Source organism: Cervus canadensis, chromosome 17 (genome assembly GCF_019320065.1).
Source record: "Cervus canadensis isolate Bull #8, Minnesota chromosome 17, ASM1932006v1, whole genome shotgun sequence".
Taxonomy (NCBI): domain Eukaryota; kingdom Metazoa; phylum Chordata; class Mammalia; order Artiodactyla; family Cervidae; genus Cervus; species Cervus canadensis.
In genome coordinates, this window is record NC_057402.1 from 44,988,320 (window position 1) to 45,011,363 (window position 23,044).

The following is a 23,044-nucleotide window of genomic DNA, read 5'->3' on the forward strand; positions in this document are numbered from 1 at the left end:
GGGGGGGGGAGGATAGGGCAAGGCTGGAATTTGAGATGAGATGAAAACAGTTCAGGAGTTCTCAATGGCTGGAAGTTGAAGGCTGGCTCAGGGCAGAACTCACTCACGATGCCCAGGCCTCTGAAGTTCCTCAGCACAGGGAGGCAGGTGTGGGGTAGGCAAGACCTTCACCCGGGGCTTAGCCTCAAGCCAGGTCTGCCTGAGCCCTGGGTGGCCCATCTGACACAATGAACAGTAGAAGGAACCAACTTCTCTTTCATCCCGGCCTGCAGTCTCCCTGTGGTCTGGTCCATTTTTCCTCCCAGGCCATGACAGGGGCAGTCAGCACCATTAAGTTTTTCATCTCTGAGGCTTTCCTGGGTCAGCACTTCGAGGCTGTGGAGTTGGAGGGCAGTGAACCTGAGCCAGGAGACCTCTTCCTATTCAGGCTGATGTCCCCCACTGGACGCTGGTGCGGGGCCCACGTTGGTGTGTATTGCGGCCACGGAGAGATCATCCACTTTGAGGGTGAGAGGACAGGCCTTGGGCTTGGAACAGAGGCTGCCCATCAAGCCCGCTCCACCAGTGGGTGGGCCTCACAGGGACGAAGGCTGCCACCCCCCAGCTCATGGTGCATGTCTCCGAAAGAAGTCGCTTGGGCATCCAGGGCATGGGGCTCTGGGCCGCGCGATCCTGGGAGATGGGGGTGTGGGCGGGAGCTTGGGGCTGGAGTCACAGGACCGAACCCAGCTCTGATCGCACTTGACCCGTGATCCTTGCAGGCAAGAACCCTCGTGGCCAAAGGTCGAACCTGTTTCTCGGCTCCTGCGAAGGTGTTGTATCCAAACAAGGGCAGCGCCCGATGCAGCGCTCCCGCTTGCTTTGGCGGGTGCTACGTAGACGCAGTGGCATTGACCGCGTAGCGCTGGAGCGCCGAGTGCGTGAAGCCATGGACGCCGACCCGCCTCCCTATCACCCCACATGCAGCAACTGCGTGCACTTTGCTCTGCAACTGCTGGGTCCAGAGCCCAACCTGGACCCCTACAAGTAGTCTGGAGTCCCATGATTTCGGTGAGCACGGCCCAGCTACCCACATAGGACCCCAAGTCTAGAGCCGGTTTAACAACTGTGGCTAAACTATGAGCTTCTGGACAGTTTAGGCCCTCTCTCCCCACCGAGGCTGCGTTACTCAAAATGGAGATCTACTTTACTCTGGCATAACCAAAGCCCCCACAAGCAAACTAGGCCTGCTAATTCATCAAGGTTCTACTCCTCAGAAACTCTTTTGGGCCCACTCCGGAAAGATCCCATCTCACAGATGACAGGCACATCTATTTACTTCAGCCTCCTTCAGCCAGGTGCTGCGGTAGTCCTGGTCAACCCCCATTCCCATTTTCCAATGGAACCTACCTAAGAAACCAAGCCCTACCCTTCCGGCCCGCCATTTCCACCGAGACCCTCCAATTCTGGTTCTGGAGACACCGGTATCCTATAGATCAAGACTCAGTCCTATGGCCCCTTCCACATTCCGAATCCAGGCCTCACCTCCCGAAAAGTGAAATGCAGTGAAATGCAGTCAGTCCTGTCAGACTCTTTCTCAGTCCTGTCGTACTCTTTGTGACCCCATGGACTGTAGCCCACCAGGCTCCTCTGTCCATGGGAGTCTCCAGACAAGAATACTGGAGTTGGTTGCCATTCCCTTCTCCAGGGGATCTTCCTGACCCAAGATCGAAGCCAGGTCTCTGCATTGCAGGCAGATTCTTTACCGTCTGAGCCACCATGGAAGCCCAGGCAAAAGACCAACCCCCCACCCTCACCCCACCCACTCAACTTGATGCCCTAACTCTACTGGAACCCACCCCCTTCCCCCAGCCCAATCACTACTTTCTCTCTAGATCCAGGCTGCCTTCTCTGGAGGTACCTTGGACCTTGGGGGAGGAGCTGGAGGCCTCATAGGATCCAAAAGTCCTGGCAGTCACACCATACCTGAACCCAACCTCCTCCCTTCCCCTTCTTTCCTAGGTTTCCGTGGATGTGGACTTGACCGTGGACTAGCTGTGACCTCAGGTACTCCTGGTGGGCAAGGGGCTTCAGAAATGATCATTAAACTATTTTCCGAAGCCAAATTCGAGGTTCACCATTCCCTCTATTCAGTCCCCATCTCTCTACATCTTCATCCTCGGCGCTCTTGGACCAAAGTTCCTTAAATTCCATCATCTCTAGGAAGCTGTCGTGCACAGCTTTCTTTTACCCGCCCCTCTCCCAAGACCCAGCCTTTCTTTCCACAGCGTGGGTGAGAATCCGCGAAGTATCTGGCATGAGTGAACCTCCAAGAGACCGTCCCACCGAGACGAGGTGGTCAGGGGTGAGTAATGGCGTTCTGCATCTCCAGACGGCTGTCCCAACATCAGGCCAGCAACTCCACCCCAACCCCGCACCCTACCTCCCCACCCCCAGACCTGGAGGTGCAGGATCACTTTCAAAGGCTGGAACCTTCCGTACTGGGGGGGTGGAGGGATTTCCGAGGCATTGGGGCGGGGCCAGGCTTTGCTGCACCGCCCCTCCTGCTCCCTCCGCGGACACGCCCTCCGCTCCGCCGGAGCCTGTGCCTTTAAGATCTACCACGCGCTCGGCCCTGATTGATAAATCCGCGCGCTGCTGCCTCCGCCGCCGCAGATTGCGGCCTCTGCGGAGCCCCGGCAGCGCAGCAGACCTCGCCTGCACTGCCTGCGCGCCCCTCCTCGGTCCCTGCCGCATCCCGGCGGCGCCGCGTCCTCCCCAGCGAAGCCCTCTGCCCTGCTGCCCTATGTCGGCCGCCCCAGCCTACAACGAAGACAAAGGCGGCTCTACCGGCCCCGGGGAGCCCGAGTATGGCCACGACCCGGCGAGCGGCGGCATTTTCTCCTCCGACTACAAGCGGTGAGGGAGCCGGGCGAGAGGGAGACTGGGCCCGGCCCGGCCTGGGAACATGCGCTGCGGTACCATGGACAGCGCCCAGGCCCGTCCGCGGCGGCCCGGGTGGCGCGGACCGGAATCCTGCACGGCCCCCTCCTGCCGTGGACACAGACCCTCGCGACCCCTGTCCCCGCTTCGCCCCCCGCCCCGCGAGGGGCCGGCCTGGGACCTGTGAGGGTGGGGGCGGAGGCTGGTGGGGGATGGGCCGGCCAGCTCCGTTTCTGAGAGACCAATCCTCCCGCCCCAGGTGTTTCTCCTGTTTGTGGGCTTGGATTACAGGGTCTCCGCCTTTTTTCGCTTGTGGCGAATTGACTCCGGAAGAACGCGGGGGAGGGGTCAAATCTGCGAGCTTGAGCCTGGAGGCCTGTCCAGGAAGGCCCGTCCAGGAATAGATAGACTCAGGAGCTCCCAGGCCTGGCCGCTCCTACAAATCCATTTCGCCTCATTCTGGTCCCCCTCTCCTCATCCCCATCTCGCGTCTGGAGCTCCCACTCCTGCTGCCCACGTTGCCCCTATGATTCAGCCCTTTCTTAACTTCCTACCTTTCCCTTCCACCTTTGGCTCAGTCCATCGTTCATTTGTTTATTTGTAAATTCTGAAACAAGCGTTGTTAAGGGCCTGCTGTTTCGAGTCTCGTCCTAGTCAGTGTGGATGCCGCCGTGAACAGTCTGAGTCCTCAAGCCCCTCTAGAGGTGGGCACAGGGAAGAGGCTGTGAGTGACAGTGCAGTGTGGTGGGGCTCTCAGAGGGGTGAGAGGAGCTGGTCCCTGGACCTGGAGAGAAGGGAGTGGGGGAGAGCCAAGGATGTTTCAGGCAGAACAAAGAGGTTTAGACAAGGTGTGGAGGTGAAGGAGAGCCAGATCACAGGTTTTGTAGGTGCTAATACAGTGTGGACAGAATCTCTGTCCAAGCCACTGGAATGGCCAGAACTGAAGGTAGAGAGATGCCAAGGTGGAGGGAGGGGGGCACAGGACCACTGAAGCTTTCTAAGCAGGCAATAGCAGATTTGCATTTTAGAAGGGTCCCAGGTGAAATTGTGAAGAAGAGATCGGAGGTGTGCTGGATTCAGCAGAAGACAGGTGAAGGGGTGTTAAAGTTGGAGGGGTGGGTGTGTTGGTGGCCTAGACTATGGGTGATGCCCAGGACTTGGGGGGCTGTTGAGATGGCAGAAGCCACAGACTTGATGATTACCTGGGGGGAAGGTAATAGGGGCTGGGAGAAGATGAGGATAATCTCAGGTTATTAGTTCTTGTATTAGATACGTGGTGGTACCAGAGAGGGTAATTGGAAATAAAGATATTACAAGCAAATTTGTGGAGATTAATGTTGAGCCTGGCTTTTGAGATGCTGAGATTGTAAACTCTGAGGTACAGTCTAGTAGGTAGCTGGATATTAGAATTTGGATTCCAAGAGATTATTAGTACACACACACACACACACACACACACATGTGCATGTCCATCCATCAAAGCCACAGAAGAAAGTGAAGATAGCCAGATAACCTAGGGAGCATTTATAAAATGAATTCAAACAAAGCACAAGTAAGAACCCTGAAGACATGGAATAAGAGTGACCAGAGAGCAGGGGGAAAGTGTTTCAAAATAACTGAGAAAAAGTAAACAAAAGGCAGGAGGAAAAATAAAATGTTGTTTCAAGAAGGAAGCCATCAGCAGTGTCAATGCCCTCTGAGGTCAATTCAAACAAGGAAAAAAATCATGCCCACTGGTTTGACAAAGAGCAGGTCTACCTCTTCCTGCTCCACTCCCCACCTCCACCCCTGAGAGACTAGTTCTGGCAAATTCAAAAGAGGAGGAGCTAGGTTAATTTTCTCCATCTTTCTTTGAGGAACAATTTTAAACATACAGAAAAGTTGAGTGAATAATACAATGAATATATGTATACCCTCCACCTAGATCCAATTCAGTCGTTGTTGCCATTCTGTGGTATTTGCTTATCTAACCATCTATCTATAAATATTTTTGGCTGACCCCTTTAAGTTGTAGACATCATGGCCATGGCCACCGAACCCTAAATTCTAATCAGCATCTGAAGCCAGATTAAAAGTGAATAGGAGAGTGAAGAGGAGGTAAATGAATAAAACACAGTGAATGAGAATTTCGCTTTGGAGAAGTATGACTGTAGGGACTTCCCTGGTAGTCCAGTGACTAAGAATCTACCTTGCAATGCAGGGGACTCGGGTTCAATCCCTGCTCTGGGAACTGAGATTCCACTTACTGCAAGGCAACTAAGCCTATGAATCACAACTAGAGAGCCTGTGCACTGCAACTAAGATCAGCAAAATGAATGAACAAAAATTTTTTTTAATGAAGGGGAAAGGGAAACAGTTGCCAGAGGAGAACATTGGTTCAAGAATGTCTGTTTATTTTTATTGTTATTTTTGTTTGTCTGTTATTAGTCTGGGAGAGCCCAGAGCAAGTTTAACTGCCTTTGGGAAGAAGCCAGTAGTGTGGGAGAGGCTGGAAGGAATTGAAGGAGACATAGATCCCTGACTGATGGGAGGGGAGGCTTCCAGACCTGGGTAGGAGAACTGGCCTGGCCTCAAGGAGGACCAGCTCTGCCCAGAGGGAAGAGGAGAGGAAAGACTAGATGGAGATGTTTGGGAGCTGTGGGGATTTTGATCTAAAGCCTTTATTTTCTGTGAGAGGCAAATAGTGAAGTTGCAAGGGCAAGGATGGTGGGAATCTGAGGAGCATCCAAATACAACAAATAAAGTCAACCACTCCTGACAGGGTAGGGGTCTCAAGAACAAGAGGGCCAAGGATGTAAGTGAAGAGCAGTTGGAGGCGTGCACTTGAGGGGCCCCAGCTAGGCATGGAGGAAGTAGAGGTAAGAGAACGCCAATAGGAAGGGAAAAAATCAAGGACCTGGCCATGGAAAGACAGGCGAGGATCAAGACGGTGGGGGTCAGAGTGGAAAGGGGGTGAACACGATTGTTGAGGAGGAGGGGTTTTGAGGGGGCAGAGGTTCAGTTGTGGCCTGAGCGGGAAGTGAGAGATGCCTCACCTGTGTCTGGATCCGCTCCCCTGCCTGCTGGTCCCCTGCCTGCAGACCGTGCCTTGGCTCTGTCCCCAGTCCCTGCCCTCCTCCACCACGTGAGTTCTTGTCTCTGAGCAGTGAAGAAGAAACCAGAGCCTCCCTCCTGCCAGTGTCCAGTTTCTGAGTTTTGGGGCGGGCCCTCTGATGACAGGAACAGGCACCCCTAGCTCCCCAGTCAGCTCAGTCTCATTTCGAAGCAGGATCTGGTGCCCTGATGCAGCGATTCCTGCAGCTCCCGGGGGCAGCAGTGAGGCCGGGGGGCAGAGAGGCCGATCAGGAGGCTGCCAGCCCTGTGCTGGCCCCCGAAGGCGGGCCCCCACCCTGGTATCAGGCCCTGCAGCCGGAGGAGCTTCGGCGGCTGCAAGCCCCAGAAGAAGACACGACCCCAGAAGAGTCCCTGGAAGGACCTTGCCCAGAGCCTGGCCAAGGCCAGAGCCAGAGCCAGCCACTACGGTACAGAGGAGCTCTCAGGGACCCTCCCCCAGACAGATAGGAAGGCCAGGGATGGGAAGCTGCCTCTTCCAGCAGGAACCATTTAAGTTCCACCTCTTTAGCAGGAGGACTGGACCAGCATTTAGTGTCCAAGAGGGAGGGGGCGTGGGGGGTGTTACGGAGGACTGAGAGTTTAAGGGGGGAGATGAGCCTAATTCCTAACTCCCTGGTAGCTCTGAGGAGAGAAGGATAGTAAAATATTTGAGGATGGAGTAAAACACCTGACCTGTTCCTCCCCCCAGGCCCCGGCTAGGTGAGGGTTCCGGATGAGGTTTGGAGACAGGATAAGAACAGGGTAAAGAGTTTGACCACTCTCTCCCATCTAGTGGGTTGGAACTTGGGTGGTGAGGGGAGGGAGGAAGGTGTATATCACATGAAGTGAGTATATCTGGCCTCAAATGCCAGGTTTTACCTTCCTCCCACCCCTCCTGCTGGCTCCAGTCACCCACAGAATCCCTCAGGTCAGGCCAGGGCTCGGGTCACAGTGAGAGCCTTGTAAAGGGATCTGACTCCAGGAGATGAATGTTTCATGGCCTTGGAGCGTTGCTGTGTATCTCTCCCTTCCTCTCCATCTTGGGAACATCGGCTGGTGGGAGCGAAAGTGTGGGACCCATGGTGGCCACACCTCAGGTGGGGGCTGCTCTCTGCTGGTGGGCAGCTGACAGTCTTGCCTGTGCTGGGTCCCCACAGTCCCTCTCTTCCCTTGATTCCCCTCTCCTAGGGTCCCGGACCCTCCCAGGAGCCTAGAAGGTGGGTACTAGGCTGGGAGGGCAGGATCAGTATGGGTGCCCAGCACCACCCTGGGTGTGGGCACTTGACATGGGCTTGTGGCATCTGTAGGGGCGGTGAGGACACCTGGGTGTGAGGAAACCTACTGCAGAGAATTCCTGAAGTTAAAGGGCCCTGGAGTCAGCTCCAGCTGGTGCTTGTCTGACCCCTAAGGAGGTCAGAGGATCTGTGAGGCTGGATATATTTGCTCTTAGAAGCCTAAATTTATCATCAGGAATCACACATAGGAGTTCACAGGCCATTTTGGCAAATGGGATTGCAGTGACTCAGTTTTGTCAAAAAGCTATATGTGTGCGTGATGTGGGTGGTGTGTGTGTGTCTGTGGAGGGTCATGTGTGGGTGTGCATGTCTAGGTCAGGGTGTGGGGAGGTATAGAGAGCCTGTGGTGGGTGTGTGCCTGTGGGTGTCTGTAGGCATTTGCAGGTGAGGCATGTGGGTCCGCAGGTGTGTGGGTGTATGTGCTGAGTGTTTTTGTGGGAAGTGTGTGTGTGGTATATGTGTCTTTGTACATTTCTGTGAGGATTATGGGTGTGTCTGCAGGGGTTTTGTTGAGTGTGTGGGGGTTTATGTAAGAACTGTATATATCTGAGGGCTATTAGTGTGTCTTTGGGGGTATGAGTATGTCTCTGGGGTGTAGGTGTGTCTGTGGGGACAGATGTGAGAGTATATCGGTGGTACCAGTGTTTGATGGGGTGTTGGGGTTATGTAGGGATCTGTGGGGGTGAGTTGACTGTGGAGGTATGTATGGAGGGTCCTGGGAGCACGTGATGTGCGTTTGTGTGTTGGGGAAGGTGGTACTCAGCTCTGACATTCTCCCCACACCCTCTGTGCTGCCCAGGCCCCGCTGAATGGTCTGTACCTCTGTCTACAGCCATCTGTCCTAAGTTCAGCATGCCTAGGACTTGACCACCTGGTTTGTGTTTGGGAGAGGGACGAGGTGGTTGTCTTCTGACCCTCACTTGGCCATAGGCTGTAGAAAATGTCCTCTGGTTTGAGGGGACATCTTCCTGAATGGAAGATATTCGTCCTTTTTTTTTTTTTTTAATTGAAGTATAGTTGATTTAAAATGTTGTATTAGTTTCTGCTGAATAGCAAAATGATTTAGAGATACATACACACACAAACACACATACATATATTTTATCATATTTTTTCATTTTATTTTCCATTATGGTTCTTTACAGGATATTGAATCTAGTTCCCTGTGCTATACAGTAGGACCTTGTTGTTTATCTATTTATATATGGTAGTTTGTATCTGCTAATCCCAAATTCCTAATTTATCCCCCCTCCACCCCCTTTCCCCATTGGTAACCGCAAATTTGTTTTCTATGTCTGTGAGTCTGTTTCTGTTTCATAGATAAGTTCATTTGTGTCATATTTTAAATTCCACATACAAATGATATCACATGGTATTTCTCTGACTTACTTCACTTAATATGATAACCTCCAGGTTGATCCATGTTACTGCAAATGGCATTGTTTCATTCTTTTTTTTTTTAATGGCTGAGTGGTATTCCTGACTGGAGGGGTTCTAGATCAATATCAACATCTTCTCCAACCCTCATCTCACAGCTAGCAAGTCCTCTGTGTTCTGGAAGTCATCATCTTTCTACTTTGCTTCCCATCAAAAATGTCTTCACAAGAGGCACTTTTAAAATCCTGGGAACATTGGTTTCTTAGCACTCCTCCTGTCTTTTCTGATTTTATCTCTTAAGCACTTGCACATTTCTACAAAATGCAGCCCTGTGACTAGGTGTCTGTTACGTCAGGTTCTTTCCTTCCTCTCGGCATTTATCACTTACTCATGTCTCAGCATCAGCAACAGTCACACTTGCCTCTTTATGACTGTTAGCATGCTCTTCCCTCTCCTAAAATGGCTACGTCTATTTTCTGATTTTCTATTGCTTCTAGGTGTTTAACTTCTATGACTAACTTTGCACACACTGCTTTTTAATTCCTGCCATTGGTAATACCTCTCCTGGCAGGGTTCTCATGCCTGGGTCAAAGCTGTGGGTTATCTGAGTATCATCTGGGAGGTCAGAGAATGTACAGGTCTCCATTCACAGCTGCTCAGCACATTTTGGAATTGCCTGGACAATGTGAGAGCATCTGTGGTCCCATAGCTCTGTTAGCTGTGTAGAGACACATGTTTCCATGAGGTGATTTCACGTTTCTCTGCTTTCTTCTCTGACCACCAGCCACTGGACCTGAGTATGGCTGGGCAGGTTGTTCACTGCTCAAGGGCACATGGCCAAGGAATACCAGACCATGCTCTGCTCACTGACTGGGTAGCAGCAGCTCAGGGCTGTGTCTACCTGGACGGGCAAGGGGATGACAGATGGGCAGCCCTGACAATGAATCCTGAATATAGACCCTAAGCTTATGTCAGTACTTTATTTAAACTTGTATTCACCATATCCCAAATATTTTCCTTTCTGTTGCTATTGTGGGCTGAATTGTGTTCTCATATGTTGAAGTCCTAACCCCCAGTACCTCAGAATGTGACTGTGTTTGGAGACAGAGTCTTTTAAGAGGTGATTAAGTGAAAGGATGTCATTAGGGTGGGTCCTAATCCAATACAATTCACTTGTTATAAGAAGAGGAAACACAAAGGGAAGACCATGTAAAGATATGGGAAGACAGTCATCTGCAAGTCAAGAAGACAGGCCTCAGATGAAACCAGCCCTGCTGCTGAGATCAAGACACCTTGATCTCAGATTCTAGCCTGCGGAATTGCAAGAAAATCCGTTGAGGTGGTTAAGCCACCCAGTCACTCTGTGGTACTGTTACAGCAGCTCTCGTGAACAAATACAGGTTTGCCTTGGTTTTTTTCTTAAATTTAGTTTATATACAAGAGATGAAAAAAAAAAAAACCTAGCCATCTTATTACTGATAATTTTATGACCTTGAAAATTAAAATTTCCCCCTCTTCCATACATTAAAATAATTTTTTTAAATGATTCATTTACTTTCGTCTGTGGTGGGGACTTTGTTGCAGCACGCAGGCTTTCTCTGGTTGCAGCGAATGGGGGGCTATTTTTCATTGTCATGTGCAGGCTTCTCATTGTGGCTTCACCTGTGGAGCATAGGCTGTAGACTCGCAGGCTTCAGTAGTTGCAGCTCATGGGCTCTAGAGTGTGGGCTCAGTAGTTCTGGCACATGAGCTTAGCTGCTCTGAGGCATGTGGATCTTCCTAGACTAGGGATCGTACCCATGTCCTTTGCACTGCAAAGTGGATTCTTAACCACTGGATCACCAGGGAAGCCCAACATAATTTAATTATTAAACAAATGTGGGATTTATTTTTGTGTGAAATACATGTACAAGTTAAATTCTTTGCTACATAGCAGTTGTCCCAACAGCATTTAAGGGGAGGCAAAAGTTTCTTTCTCCGATTGGTGTTAATTGTTCCTAATGTATCAACTTAGAGCCACTTGTGAAATTTTTTATCTGGCACCACACAGCTTTTATCATGGTCGTTTGTTTTATGTTTCGAATTCTGGTCAGGTGAATTGTCTGTCATTGTTCCGTTTTTCTCGTTTCCATCCCCCTTTTCCACAAAATTCTCTGGAGTTCTTACCTCTTGATTTTTGTTTCTGGATGAATTTTGCAGTCACTTCAGGAAGTCTGACAAAAGGTCTCCCTTGAAATTTCAATGGCCATTGCATGACGTTTAGATACTGGCTTGGAGACTAACATTATTCCCCTCCACCAAGTGCAAGGGGTTATTTATTTACATCGTCATTTACCCAGGACTTCCCTGGCATTCCAGTAGTTAAGGCTTAGCCTGCCAATGCAGGGAGTATGGGTTTGATCCCTGATTGGGGAGCTAAGATTTTACTTGCCTCTCAGCCGAAAACCAAACCTTAAGAGAGAAGCAATATTGTAGATGTTCCTTGGCTTGCAGGTGAGTCACTCCAGTTCTCTGTATTTACAGTATTCTCCCTTCATCTCTCTCTCCACAGGGCCATCTTCTTAAAGCATGCCAGATGTACTGAGTTAGAGACCCACCCTCCTCCAGTATTACCTCATCCTAATTACAGCTGAAACAATTCTGTTTTCCAAATAAGATTACATTCTGGGTACATTCTTTTTTGAGGGGATCACAGCTCAGCCCCGTAACATTGACTGACCCACATGCTTCTCCCCACCCCAAGCCCCCTGATCTGTATTTTACTACCTTCCCTTCCGGTCGAGTCCTGCCTTCCCTGCCCAGGTCCCTTCTTTCTGTCTGAATCCTACTGACTGATAGCCCCATCCCCACCGTTGTGCCCTCCGCTGACCTTTCCTGTCCTCACCAGGCACGATGACCTGAAGGCGATGCTGGACACCAACAAGGATTCCCTCAAGCTGGAGGCCATGAAGAGAATTGTGGCGGTGAGAGGGGTCAGAGGGGATCCCTTGGGGGAGGAGCTTGAGGATCCAGGAGCCCTCCTTGGCTGCTTGTGGACCTTCCCCCAATGAGTGCTGGCATCTCCCTTCTCGTTCTCCCCCTACCCTGACCCCACCACCCAGATGATTGCCCGGGGAAAGAACGCCTCAGACCTGTTCCCCGCTGTGGTGAAGAATGTGGCCTGTAAGAACATAGAGGTGAGTGCTACCAGGGAGGGGTCTCCCATGTCCACCTCCAGGAGTAAACTGGAGCTAGTTGGGAGTGAGAAAGGGGACAGCCCAGTCCCTGGAGGTCCAATCTGCTCAGAATGTCCCTGGTCCAGGAAAAGACATCTCCCAGATGTCCCTGAACCGGATGTGGATCAGCATGACGGGGCCTGGGTGCTTTCCCTGTGGACCGCAGCCACCCAGGGTGAGGACATCTCTCAGGGCATGGGCACCAGTCCCTGCGGAGAAACCCTCTCTTCCCCAGGTGAAGAAGCTCGTCTATGTGTACCTGGTGCGCTACGCTGAGGAGCAGCAAGACTTAGCCCTGCTGTCTATCTCCACCTTCCAGCGTGGCCTGAAGGTCAGAGGTCTCCGTTTGCCTCCCTGGGGTATGGGCCTTGATGGGGCTGTATTGGAGGTGTGGACTTATTCACAACCTAAAAGTTGAGAGTTAGGTTTCATTAGGTGGGAGTTTTTAGGACTTCAAGCCTAGGAGGCAGCATCTAAGTAACTCTGACAGAACTGCTCCAAGGAGGCGAGGGGAGGAGTCAGGTTATATAGAAGTTTTGCAACAAAGGGCAGGTCGTCTAACATCAAAAGACAGTTGTTAATGAAAGAAAATCAGATAACCCAGGTTAAGGAGTTTGGTGCTTTTCTGTGTATGGGAAGATGCAAGAGTCTGGGCTCACTGAAATCATTCCTTTGATATGCACCCCAGCTATCTGGGGCCAGTATCCTGTGTTTCCATATCGTGAGTTTCTCCAGGCCTCACATGGGAAGTGGCTGCAGTCTGATGGCTGCTAGATGGCAGGTGTTCTTTCTTCCTGAGTTCCCTCAGGGATCACCAGCTCACTGTCCATGGTGGCTGCAATTGCTGATGACTGTGACATCCTTTGTTTACCGATAGGGCAGGAAATAAATTCCATTTGTCAGAGGAGTGGGCCCAGGGAGAGGTCTGAGTGTGGGGGTCGGGGGGGTCAGGCTCTGGAGGGCCTTTCCTACCTGCCTAACGTCAGGAGAGTCAGAGGAGCCTGTGCTAACGGCTGCCTCAACTATGACTCACTTGAGCCCCTGACACTGGCCTTCACCCTACTGATGTTAAGGGATTCAGGCCCACAGCCAGGCAGAAGTCAGCCTTCTTAAGACAGAGGAGTGTGTGGGGAGCCCGCTGACCTGCATTCCTCACCTCTGGGTGTCATAGCCTTGGCACTGGCTGGCTCACCTGGTTTGAGTATCTGCTAGGAACAATGGCTTTGGAACCTTTTCACCTGAAACTGGGTGAGGAGGACAAAAGGGTTTATTGGAAATAAGTGAGCTCCATGGAGAGGAAAACCACAAAGCTCACCAAGCTGGAGAGCGGCCTCAGACGTGGAGACTGGGTTTGACAGGCTGCAGAGAGAACATAAAGACAAGACCGTTCCATTTTCAGTAAGGTTAGTACAGCCAGTGATTCCTTGAAAGTAGGAACAAGTTGATTATTCTGTTTAGCACCAGAAGAAATAATTGACTTGTCTTAGATGCCCCAGTGTATGTAAAAAATCCACCTTTAAAGAGCTGGATCGGGACTTACCTGGTGGTCCAGTGGTTAAGATCCTGCCTTCCCAATGCAGGGGACATGGGTTGGATCCCTGTACTGAAAACTACGATCCTGCATGCCCTATGGCATGGCCTCAAATTAAAAAAAAAAAAAATATATATATATATATATATTTAAAGACCTGGATCACTTTTGTGGCAATAAAATGCCCTTTGAGTCAGGTAGAAACTGAATCACTTAAGAGAAGGGACAGTGGGAAGATTCGAGTCCTTTTGTGTGCAGTGGAGGCTGACCCCTCACAAACACACACACGTATTTAAACTGAATATTCTCATCTTTTGTATGTTAAATGCAAGCATGATAATCTCCACTGGGTGCTTTTGTGGTTAGGATAAGATATCTCCAGGGTAAAGAAGTCAGCATCACTGTCTTTCTATTTTTTGTCCAATCAGACTCTCCAGCTCTGATTACAGCCATTAACTCCTCTAGTCTTTCCACACGTTTAGTTCTGATTCCTATGAGAGGGACATTGAAATGTCTGGCTCATCTTTTCCTGTTCAGCTGATTCCATAGGTTAGCTGAGCAGACTGAGTTGACTGCCCAAACTGGGGGCTTACCCCTGGTTCAGTCTGCTCTGGCCAGCCGGAGGTGATGGCAAAGTCTGCTCCTCTGAGGTGGGGCAGAAAGCCTGGGAACTTGCATCTACCATTCTTTCATTCAGCAAATACTTGGGTATCTCTATGCCTCACACTGTGTTAGGGGTTTTTGTTGTTTGTTTTAAATTTTTTGGCCACACCGCAAGGCATGGGGGATCTTAGTTCCCCCATCAAGGATAGAACCCTTGCCCCCAGCAGTGGAAACAAGGAGTCTTGACTACTGGACCACCAGGGAAGTCCTTGTGCTAGGTTATTTTTTAGCAAGTCAAAACTATATGATCTCTCTCTCTTTCAGATTGGTTTAATCGGGATTAAAATCGTTTTATAAGAACCATTCTGAACATTTTGCACAAATTTTTACATTGACCTGAAGTTTCCACATTCTACCCTTTTTAGAAAACCAGAGCTCATTTAGTTCAACTCAATGCAGTGATTTCTCTAGGACAGTAATCAGCAAACTTCTGTATCCAGCCAGGTGATAGTAGTTTAGGCTATGCAGACCATCTAGTCTCAACCGTGCAACGACTCAACTTTGCCCTTGTATTTTAATAGTATGAAAGCAGCGATGAATGAGTGTGCATGACTGGGTTTGAATTCATATTTTAAAAAATATTTGACTGTGCCAGGTCTTAGTGGCAGCATATGGGATCTAGTTCCCTGACCAGGGGTTGAACCCAGGCCTCCTGCATTGGGAGCTCAGAGTCTTAGCCACTGGACTACCAGGGGAGTCCCTGAATACATTTTTATTTATTAAAAAAGGCAGAAGACACATTTGGCTTGTGGACTGTAGTATGCCAACCTTTGCTCTAGAACATCTCTGACAGGTCATCTCCAGTGGTACAGACCTACTCCATCATAAGGCAGTTCCATCTTAAGACAACTACCACTGTTTTTCATTTTTGTTTTTATTGAAATATACACAATTCACAATGTTAAATTAGTTTCAGGTGTATAATACATTGATTCAACATTTTTGTGGCTAATACTCCATTAAAATGTATTTCAAAATATTAGCCATATCCCCTGTGCTGTACAATATATTCTTTTAGCTTTTTATTTTATACATAGTATTAATACTTTGTACCTTTTAATTCCTTACCCCATCTTGCTTCTCCTCACCACCACCACCCCCACTCATAACAGCTAGCTTGTTCTCTATGGGGCGTTTCTGTTCTGTCATACTCATTCATTTGTTTAATGAAAACACCCAGAATATATACCCCAGAGTGATATTGCTGGATCATATGAAAGTTCTGTTTTAGCTTTTTGAGGAACCTCCACACTGTTCTCCACAGTGGCTGTGCTAATTTACATTCCCACCAACAGTGTACAAGGGTTCACTTTTTGCCACATCCTCACCAACACTTGTTATTTGTTGTCTTTCTAATGACAGCCATTCTGATAGATGTGAAGTGATTATAAATTTTTAAAAACCATTATACTGTGTTGAAACGTCTATCACCTTAATTTTTAAAAATTTATATCAGATCCACCAAAGGCATAAAGAATATTATTCATATGTGTGCATTTATTCTCTTACTACTTATTTATGTGTTCCTAAATAATGTATAATACTGTTTTATAAATACCATCTTATATGTGTTCCTCTAAAATTCACTTTCTTTTGTTATTATTATTGTTTAGGGGGCTCTTCTGCACAACAGTACCAACCTTTTCTGTCAGCCCAGACTGAGACTCTGTTTGCTTTGCAGCCGGCTAATGTTGTTGACTCAATTCTGACAAACCTCCAATTGGCAAGCAGATAATCCAGGTGTCCCTATATCCTGTCTTTATGAAGTTGGTTCCTTGGATCCCCTGTGAGACCCTTCTGTATTTCATTGTTTAGGTTTAGCACAAGATCCAAGCCAGGGTGGATCTGAATCTTAGTATTGTCCTCCTGGTTTTATGTCTTCCTGTAAGATGTTGATAAGCTATTCCAACCAGGGCAACAGACTAAATCCCATGTATCATGTTTCCAGGTTGACACTGATCTGCTAGTAAATCTTCCCCAAGTATTGCATTTTACCAAACTGTGGATCCACCTAATTGCAGTCAGCTGGTATTTTTCCATCTTGTTAGGAAGGATCTCAACTGCAAAAAAAATTTCTTAACACCTTCTATGTGCAAAGGCCTGTGGTTATCTAGAGATAAAATAGACATGAATTCTGCTCTTAAAATGCTTATGTAGTAAATGAAACAAAAGGCCTACATCAAAAATGGCAGTCTAGGAAATGCTATGAGAGACCCCCACAGTGCTTTGCTGAAATCAAGATATATAGTATTAATATATGCCAGCCTAATTACCCTACTAAAAAGGAAAGGGGTTTTCTGGAGGGTAACTTCCTGTTGAATCCATAATCATTTCCAAACGTTAAAAAAAAAAGGAAAATAGGTTTTAGCAGTGGATATGATTTGACTTGACTAAGAAAATACAGACTCCTGCTTTTAAAATAAGTGCTTTGAAGAACTTCCCTGGGGGTCCAGTGTTTAAGACTCCAGACTTCTAATGCAGGGTGTCTGAGCTCCGTCCCAGTTGGGGGAGATCCCGCATGTAGCAACTAAGATCCAGTGCAACCAAATAAAAAAAGTAAAATCATGACTTCATAAGATATTTTAAAAATAAAGTGCTTTGAAACCTCCTTTTTAAAAATTAATTCTGGAATTTTAGCAAGGATTACCATCATTTTCACCTGTAATTCTGTGGCTCTCCTCTTTCTCCATTTTAGAAACTCATGGTAGCCCCTACTCTTTACTGTTCCAGGACCTCTTCCTTTGCCCACTGTCCTTCAAGATGAACAGTAATTTACATCTGCTGCTGCTCTCATAATCTCATGATTACAGTATACTGTGTCTAAGGCTCTTCTCAGGTGTCTTGTTGTTCAGTTGCTCAGTCGTGTCCAACTCTTTGCTACCCCATAGACTGTAGCATGCCAGGCATCCCTGTCCTTCACCATCTCCCAGAGCTTGCTCAAACTTATGTCCATTGAGTCGGTGATGCCATCCAACCATCTCGTCCTCTGTTATCCCCTTCTCTTTCTGCCCTCAATCTTTCCCAGCATCAGGGTCTTTTCCTGTGAGTTGGCTCTTCTCATCAGGTGGCCAAAGTATTGGAGCTTCAGCTTCAGCATCAGTCCTTCCAATGAATATTCAGGATTGATTTCCTTTAGGATGGACTGGTTTGATCTCCTTGCAGTGCAAGGGACTCTCAAGGGTCTTCTCCAACACCACAGTTCAAAAGCATCTATTCTCTGGCACTCAGGCTTCTTTATGGTCCAACTCTCACATCCATACATGGCAACTGGAAAAACCATAGCTTTGACTATATGGACCTTTGTCGGTAAAGTAATGTCTCTGCTTTTTAATATACTGTCTAGGTTTGTCATAGCTTTGTCATGAGTTTGTCAAATTTATGTCTAAGTTTGACACAGCTTTTGTCAAAGCTTTGTCATAGCTTTTCTTCCAAGGAGCAAGCGTCTTTTAATTTCATGGCTGCAGTCACCATCTGCAATGATTTTGGAACCCAAGAAAATGAAGTCTCTCACTATTTCCATTGTTTCCCCATCTGTTTACCATGAAGTGATGGGATTGGATGCCATGATCTTGGTTTTTTGAATGTTGAGTTTTAAGCCAGTTTTTTCACTCTCCTCTTTAGTTCCTCTCTGCATTCTGCCATAAGGGTGGTGGCTGTCTCTGAGGTTATTGATATTTCTCTTGGCAACTCTTGATTCCAGCTTGTGCTTCATGGAGTCCAGCATTTTGCATGATGTATTCTGTATACCAGTTAAATAAGCAGGGTGACAATACATAGCTTTGATGTACTCCTTTCAGGTGTCTATAGGATGCAATAGGTGCAAAGAAGAGGGGCTTACACACCTATTCTCTTTCAAATACGCAGAGGAAGGGGAAGAAGAGCAGCTTTTGAGAGTTTGCTGGGAGAGAAGACTGAAAGGGTGAACTTTAAAAAGAATATTTATCTGTCTGTGCTGGGTCTTAGTTGCAGCATGCAGGATCTAGTTCTCCAACCAGGGATCAAACCTGGGCCCCCTGCACTGAGAGCAGAGTCTTCGCCTCTGGACCACCAGGGACGTCCCTGAAAGGATGAACTCTTGGGAAGGGAGAGCAGGTTGCATTTGGGCAGTCTCCTCCACCATAAACACAGACAGCCTCCCGGTCTGCACACACTCCTGAGAAACAAGGTGCTTCAAGAATCGTAGGCATTCGGAAAGTGTCGCTCTCCCTGAAAGTGAAGCAGCCCCATGCCACATCCCTCCAGATACCAGATTTCTGCTGCAGGGCCCCCCAGGCACCCAGCACCAGTACCTCATCATCTAGGCTCAAGACAGGAGACAGGGAAACAAGAGTGGATGGCAACCAGGGACAGTGAGTTCCCCTCCCATCAGGGCGCCCGCTGTCCTCCCATGGCTCTGCCTCTGCCACCTCTGCCCTAGGACCCCAACCAGCTGATTCGCGCCAGTGCCCTCCGTGTCCTGTCTAGCATCCGTGTGCCCATTATCGTGCCCATCATGATGCTGGCCATCAAGGAAGCTGCCTCAGATATGTCTCCCTATGTGCGGAAAACAGCTGCCCATGCCATCCCTAAGCTCTACAGGTATGCCCCAAGCCACTGCCCATCCCTGGCCTCTCCCAGTCTTGAAGGCCGCTTTTGTTGTTTGTTGTTTTTAAGTCTTTAGGTGGTTTAAGGCAGTTTGGGGAACAGACAGAGAAGGACATTGGGAGCAGTGGCTCACACCTCTTGATGAATAGGGTTGGGGGGAGGGAGGGGAGCCCAGCCAGTATTGGGAAGGCTGGAGAGGAGGGAGGGGCAAACAACAGTTTCTCCCTCAGTTTGGATTCTGACCAGAAGGACCAGCTGATAGAGGTCATCGAGAAGCTTCTGGCTGACAAGACCACGGTGTGTATATGGATGCACAGAGGTGGGTGATGGAAAGGTGCCAGGCAAGCCCCTTCTGTCCTTCTGTTAATGCACTCCTGCCTATGTGGATTCCCCAGCTGGTGGCAGGCAGCGTGGTGATGGCCTTCGAGGAGGTGTGCCCTGAGCGCATCGACCTGATCCACAAGAACTACCGGAAGCTCTGTAACCTGCTCATCGACGTGGAGGAGTGGGGCCAGGTGGTCATCATCAGCATGCTCACCCGCTATGCCCGAACGCAGTTCCTCAGTCCCACGCAGAACGTGAGTGGCCCGGGCCCCCAGGCGCGACTGCGACCCGCGCCCTAGCAGAATGGGTAGGAGGGCCTCCAGGAGGAGGTGTCCCCTGCCCCACCCGCCTGTTCCGCACCCCTCCCCAGGAATCTCTGCTGGAGGAGAACCCTGAGAAAGCCTTCTATGGCTCCGAGGAGGATGAGGCCAAGGGCCCGGGGTCTGAGGAGGCAGCCTCCACGGCACTGCCCGCCCGGAAGCCCTATGTCATGGACCCCGACCACCGGCTGCTGCTGCGCAACACGAAGCCGCTCCTGCAGAGCCGCAGCGCCGCCGTGGTCATGGCCGTGGCGCAGCTTTACTTCCACCTGGCGCCCAAGGCAGAGGTGGGCGTTATCGCCAAGGCCCTTGTGCGCCTGCTGAGGAGCCACAGGTGCGTGCCCGCCCCGCCCACACCCCAACCACTCCCCGCCCACACCAACCACGCCACGCCCACACCAACCACGCCACGCCCACGGCCCAGCCACGCCTGGAGCGGGGCCGCCTCTCCCCTTCCGCCTACCTAGAGTGCGGTGCCCTCCATCCCAGCCCACCGGCCCCTCCTCACTGACTCCAGTCCCGCCCTCCTCCCACCTTCCCCGACACCCGCCCTCTCCTCCCTCCTCTCGGGCCCACCTCCCTTCCCCGCCCGCGCCTCCTGCCCTGGCCCTGGCCTAGGGACCGGGTTCCTCTGCTGCTCGTCTCCACAGTGAAGTGCAGTACGTGGTGCTCCAGAACGTGGCCACCATGTCCATCAAGCGCCGGGTGAGCACGTGACCCAGGCCTGCCTTCGCGGTCCGACAGGTGGCTCTGCCGGGCAGGGGCGCTGGGGAAGGCAGGATGGGATGATGCCTTGGCGGTGTGGAGCATGGGAGGGGGAGACCCTAAATGCAGGTGGAGGTGCAAGACCCGGATCCCCGGGGCGGAAGCCCTGATGAAGGAAGATAAGGTAGGAGCTGAGGGGGCAGGAAGAACTGACAGTGGAGACAGTGCAGGGGCAGGAAGGACGCTGGGCCCTGGGATGGGGGAGGGTGTGCAGGGAGGGGGGCTCTCTGGAGGAGAAGTAGGGCTGTGGTGGAGCCCCCTGGGACCACCTCTCTTGTGCCAGGGTATGTTTGAGCCGTACCTGAAGAGCTTCTACATCAGGTCCACCGACCCCACCCAAATCAAGATCCTGAAGGTGAGTTACAGACAGTCATGCCTGTGGCCTTAATGAAGGGTTAAGGAAAGCACAGATGGACTTCCCTGGTGGTCCAGTGGTTAAGAATCTGCCTTGCAATGCAGGGGACGCAGGTTTGAACCCTGGTCAGGAAACTAAGATCCCACATGCCACAGGGCAACTAAGCCTGCCATGCCACAACTAAGACCTGATGCATCCAAATGAATAAATATTAAAAACAAATGAAAGCACAAGAGGCCCACTGGTACCCCCTGCCCCTTTTCTGCCTCCCTGCAGCTGGAAGTGTTGACTAACCTCGCCAATGAGACCAACATTCCTACTGTCCTCCGGGAATTCCAGGTACTGGCCAGGGATCAGCTTGTAGCCAGAGAGGTCCATGAGAGTTGCCCCGTAGCTCCTTATGCTCAGTGAGAATCATCTTGGTGGGTTAAATCTTCTCTTTAGAACCCAAAGTGGAGAAATTGTTATTTCACATCCCTTCCTAATCCCTTCTGCTGGCTTTGGGTCAGGGAGTCTCCGGGTAATGGATGAGGGTGTCATTCCTTTCCCCAGAGTTTAGTCTCTGGCATGATCAGGTAACAGCTTTCCGGAAGGTCACCCTCAAGTCTGCAGAGTCACTGCAGAGTCCAGTCTGAGGGATCACCACCTTCTGGGGCTCACTGTGTTGTGGCCTCCCACAGACCTACATTCGCAGCATGGACAAGGACTTTGTGGCAGCCACCATCCAGGCCATTGGGCGCTGCGCAACTAACATAGGCCGAGTCCGCGACACCTGCCTCAACGGCCTGGTGCAGCTGCTGTCCAACCGTGATGGTCAGTGTTTGTCTGTCTGCATGTCCAGCTTTGATGATTAGTGGGTGCTGCCTGCATGTCTGACTGATGGCCAGCATGTCCTGTCTGGCCAGCGACAGTTCGTGTTCATCAGTCCATTGGCCTCAGTTTGTATCCTCATACCCGTGCCTCTCTGAGGGCCACTGGGGAAGTACAGGAGGTTGAGGAGCGGAGCCAAGGGCCTGGGGGCATTGCAGGTGTGTCTGCCCATTGTGTGTGGCCATGTGACTGTCCTGGGCTCGTTTCCTGTTCCACAGAGCTTGTGGTCGCAGAGTCAGTGGTGGTTATCAAGAAGCTGCTGCAAATGCAGCCAGCCCAGCATGGAGAGATCATCAAACACTTGGCGAAGCTCACAGACAACATCCAGGTAAGGGGGTGACCCCACTGGCTTCCCCAACCCAGGATCCTCCCCGTGATTTTAAGACCCTATAATTAGGGACTTCCCTGGTGGTCCAGTGGTTAAGAATCCGGCTTGCAAGGCAGGGGACCCGGGTTTGATCCCTGGTTGGGGAACTAAGGTCCCACAGGCCAAGGGGCAACTAACTCTGTTCACCACAACTAAGGAGCCTGTGCCCTGCAACAAAGGATCCTGCATGATGCAAATGAAGATCCCACATGCCACAACCAAAGACCCAATGCAGCCAAATAAATGAATTATTTTAAAAAAAGATCCTCTAATTAAACTGGCTTTAATAAAAATCAAAAAGAAATAAGAAGAAAATCAGGGGCTTCCCTAGTGGCTCAGACAGTAAAGAATCCACCTGCAATGCATGTGACCCAGGTTCGATCCCTGGGTGGAGAAGATCCCCTGGAGAAGAGAATGGCTATCCACTCCAGTATTCTTGCCTGGAGAATTCTATGGACAGAGGAGCCTGGCAGGCTATAGACCATGGGGTCTCAAAGAGTTTGGACATGACTGAGTGATTAACACTTTCACTTTTTTAATAAAAAAATCAACTTCCAAACCATTTCTTGGAAGTGGAAGGCTTGGAAGGTCTTTGGGTGGGAGAAGGGGAAAGATGAGACGATGTGACCCTGGTTTGCCTTCCCTTTGGGGACCCCTTGCTGAGCCCCAGCCTGGTCCACAATCATGTTTTCTCTAAAGCTCTGGCTCAGGGTGGCTGGTTGATATGCGAGTGTTTTTGTGTTGCGCTGCCAAGTTGAAACATTCAGACAAGGCATTCCTGAAGATTCAGGAAGGATAACATGGCCAGAAATCATCAAGGGTACAGTGGATCCAGAAAGCCAGTCTTTTATACCAAACTGTGACTGAACTTCCAAGGCTCTGTGCATGCTCTCAAAACCCTGGAGAAGAGGGGAGATGCTGCCTGAGAAATGCCCACCTAGTATTTTCTCTCCCACCACCTCCCACTCCCATTTCTAGAGAAGCGAGCACAGATGGGAGGAGTGCTGGCTCCCTGGCAGGCCACATGCCCACCCGCATTCCCACACCCTCCGCAGTCCTGACTCCGCTCCCACCCACACAGGTGCCCATGGCCCGAGCCAGCATCCTGTGGCTCATCGGCGAGTACTGTGAGCACGTCCCCAGGATCGCGCCTGACGTCCTGAGAAAGATGGCCAAATCCTTCACTGCCGAGGAGGACATTGTCAAGCTGCAGGTCATCAACCTGGCAGCCAAGCTCTACCTGACCAACTCAAAGCAGGTACTGGTTGAGAGATGCCCCTCAAAGCCCTTTGGGCCCCGGAAATGGCCCAGGTAGTGCTCTGTGGGTCCTCACCAGGTAGCATGAACTTGAGTACCTCTTTTT

The 23,044-nt window shown here is 50.2% G+C and overlaps 1 protein-coding gene across 1 annotated transcript in view; it reads left to right on the top strand.

Annotated features, from left to right (window-relative positions):
* The first annotated feature begins 2,588 nt into the window (after window positions 1-2,588).
* The window catches only part of AP3B2 (adaptor related protein complex 3 subunit beta 2), a 35,529-nt gene continuing 15,073 nt past the window's right edge, over window positions 2,589-23,044 (top strand). The window contains exons 1-14 of the mRNA XM_043434471.1: window positions 2,589-2,898; window positions 11,575-11,650; window positions 11,789-11,863; window positions 12,138-12,233; window positions 18,514-18,674; window positions 18,911-18,977; window positions 19,076-19,258; window positions 19,375-19,658; window positions 19,975-20,029; window positions 20,373-20,444; window positions 20,721-20,783; window positions 21,125-21,257; window positions 21,533-21,642; window positions 22,763-22,939. Coding sequence (XP_043290406.1) covers window positions 2,786-2,898; window positions 11,575-11,650; window positions 11,789-11,863; window positions 12,138-12,233; window positions 18,514-18,674; window positions 18,911-18,977; window positions 19,076-19,258; window positions 19,375-19,658; window positions 19,975-20,029; window positions 20,373-20,444; window positions 20,721-20,783; window positions 21,125-21,257; window positions 21,533-21,642; window positions 22,763-22,939 — 1,665 coding nt within the window. The 5' untranslated portion in view covers window positions 2,589-2,785. The remainder of the gene's footprint in view (window positions 2,899-11,574; window positions 11,651-11,788; window positions 11,864-12,137; window positions 12,234-18,513; window positions 18,675-18,910; window positions 18,978-19,075; window positions 19,259-19,374; window positions 19,659-19,974; window positions 20,030-20,372; window positions 20,445-20,720; window positions 20,784-21,124; window positions 21,258-21,532; window positions 21,643-22,762; window positions 22,940-23,044) is intronic.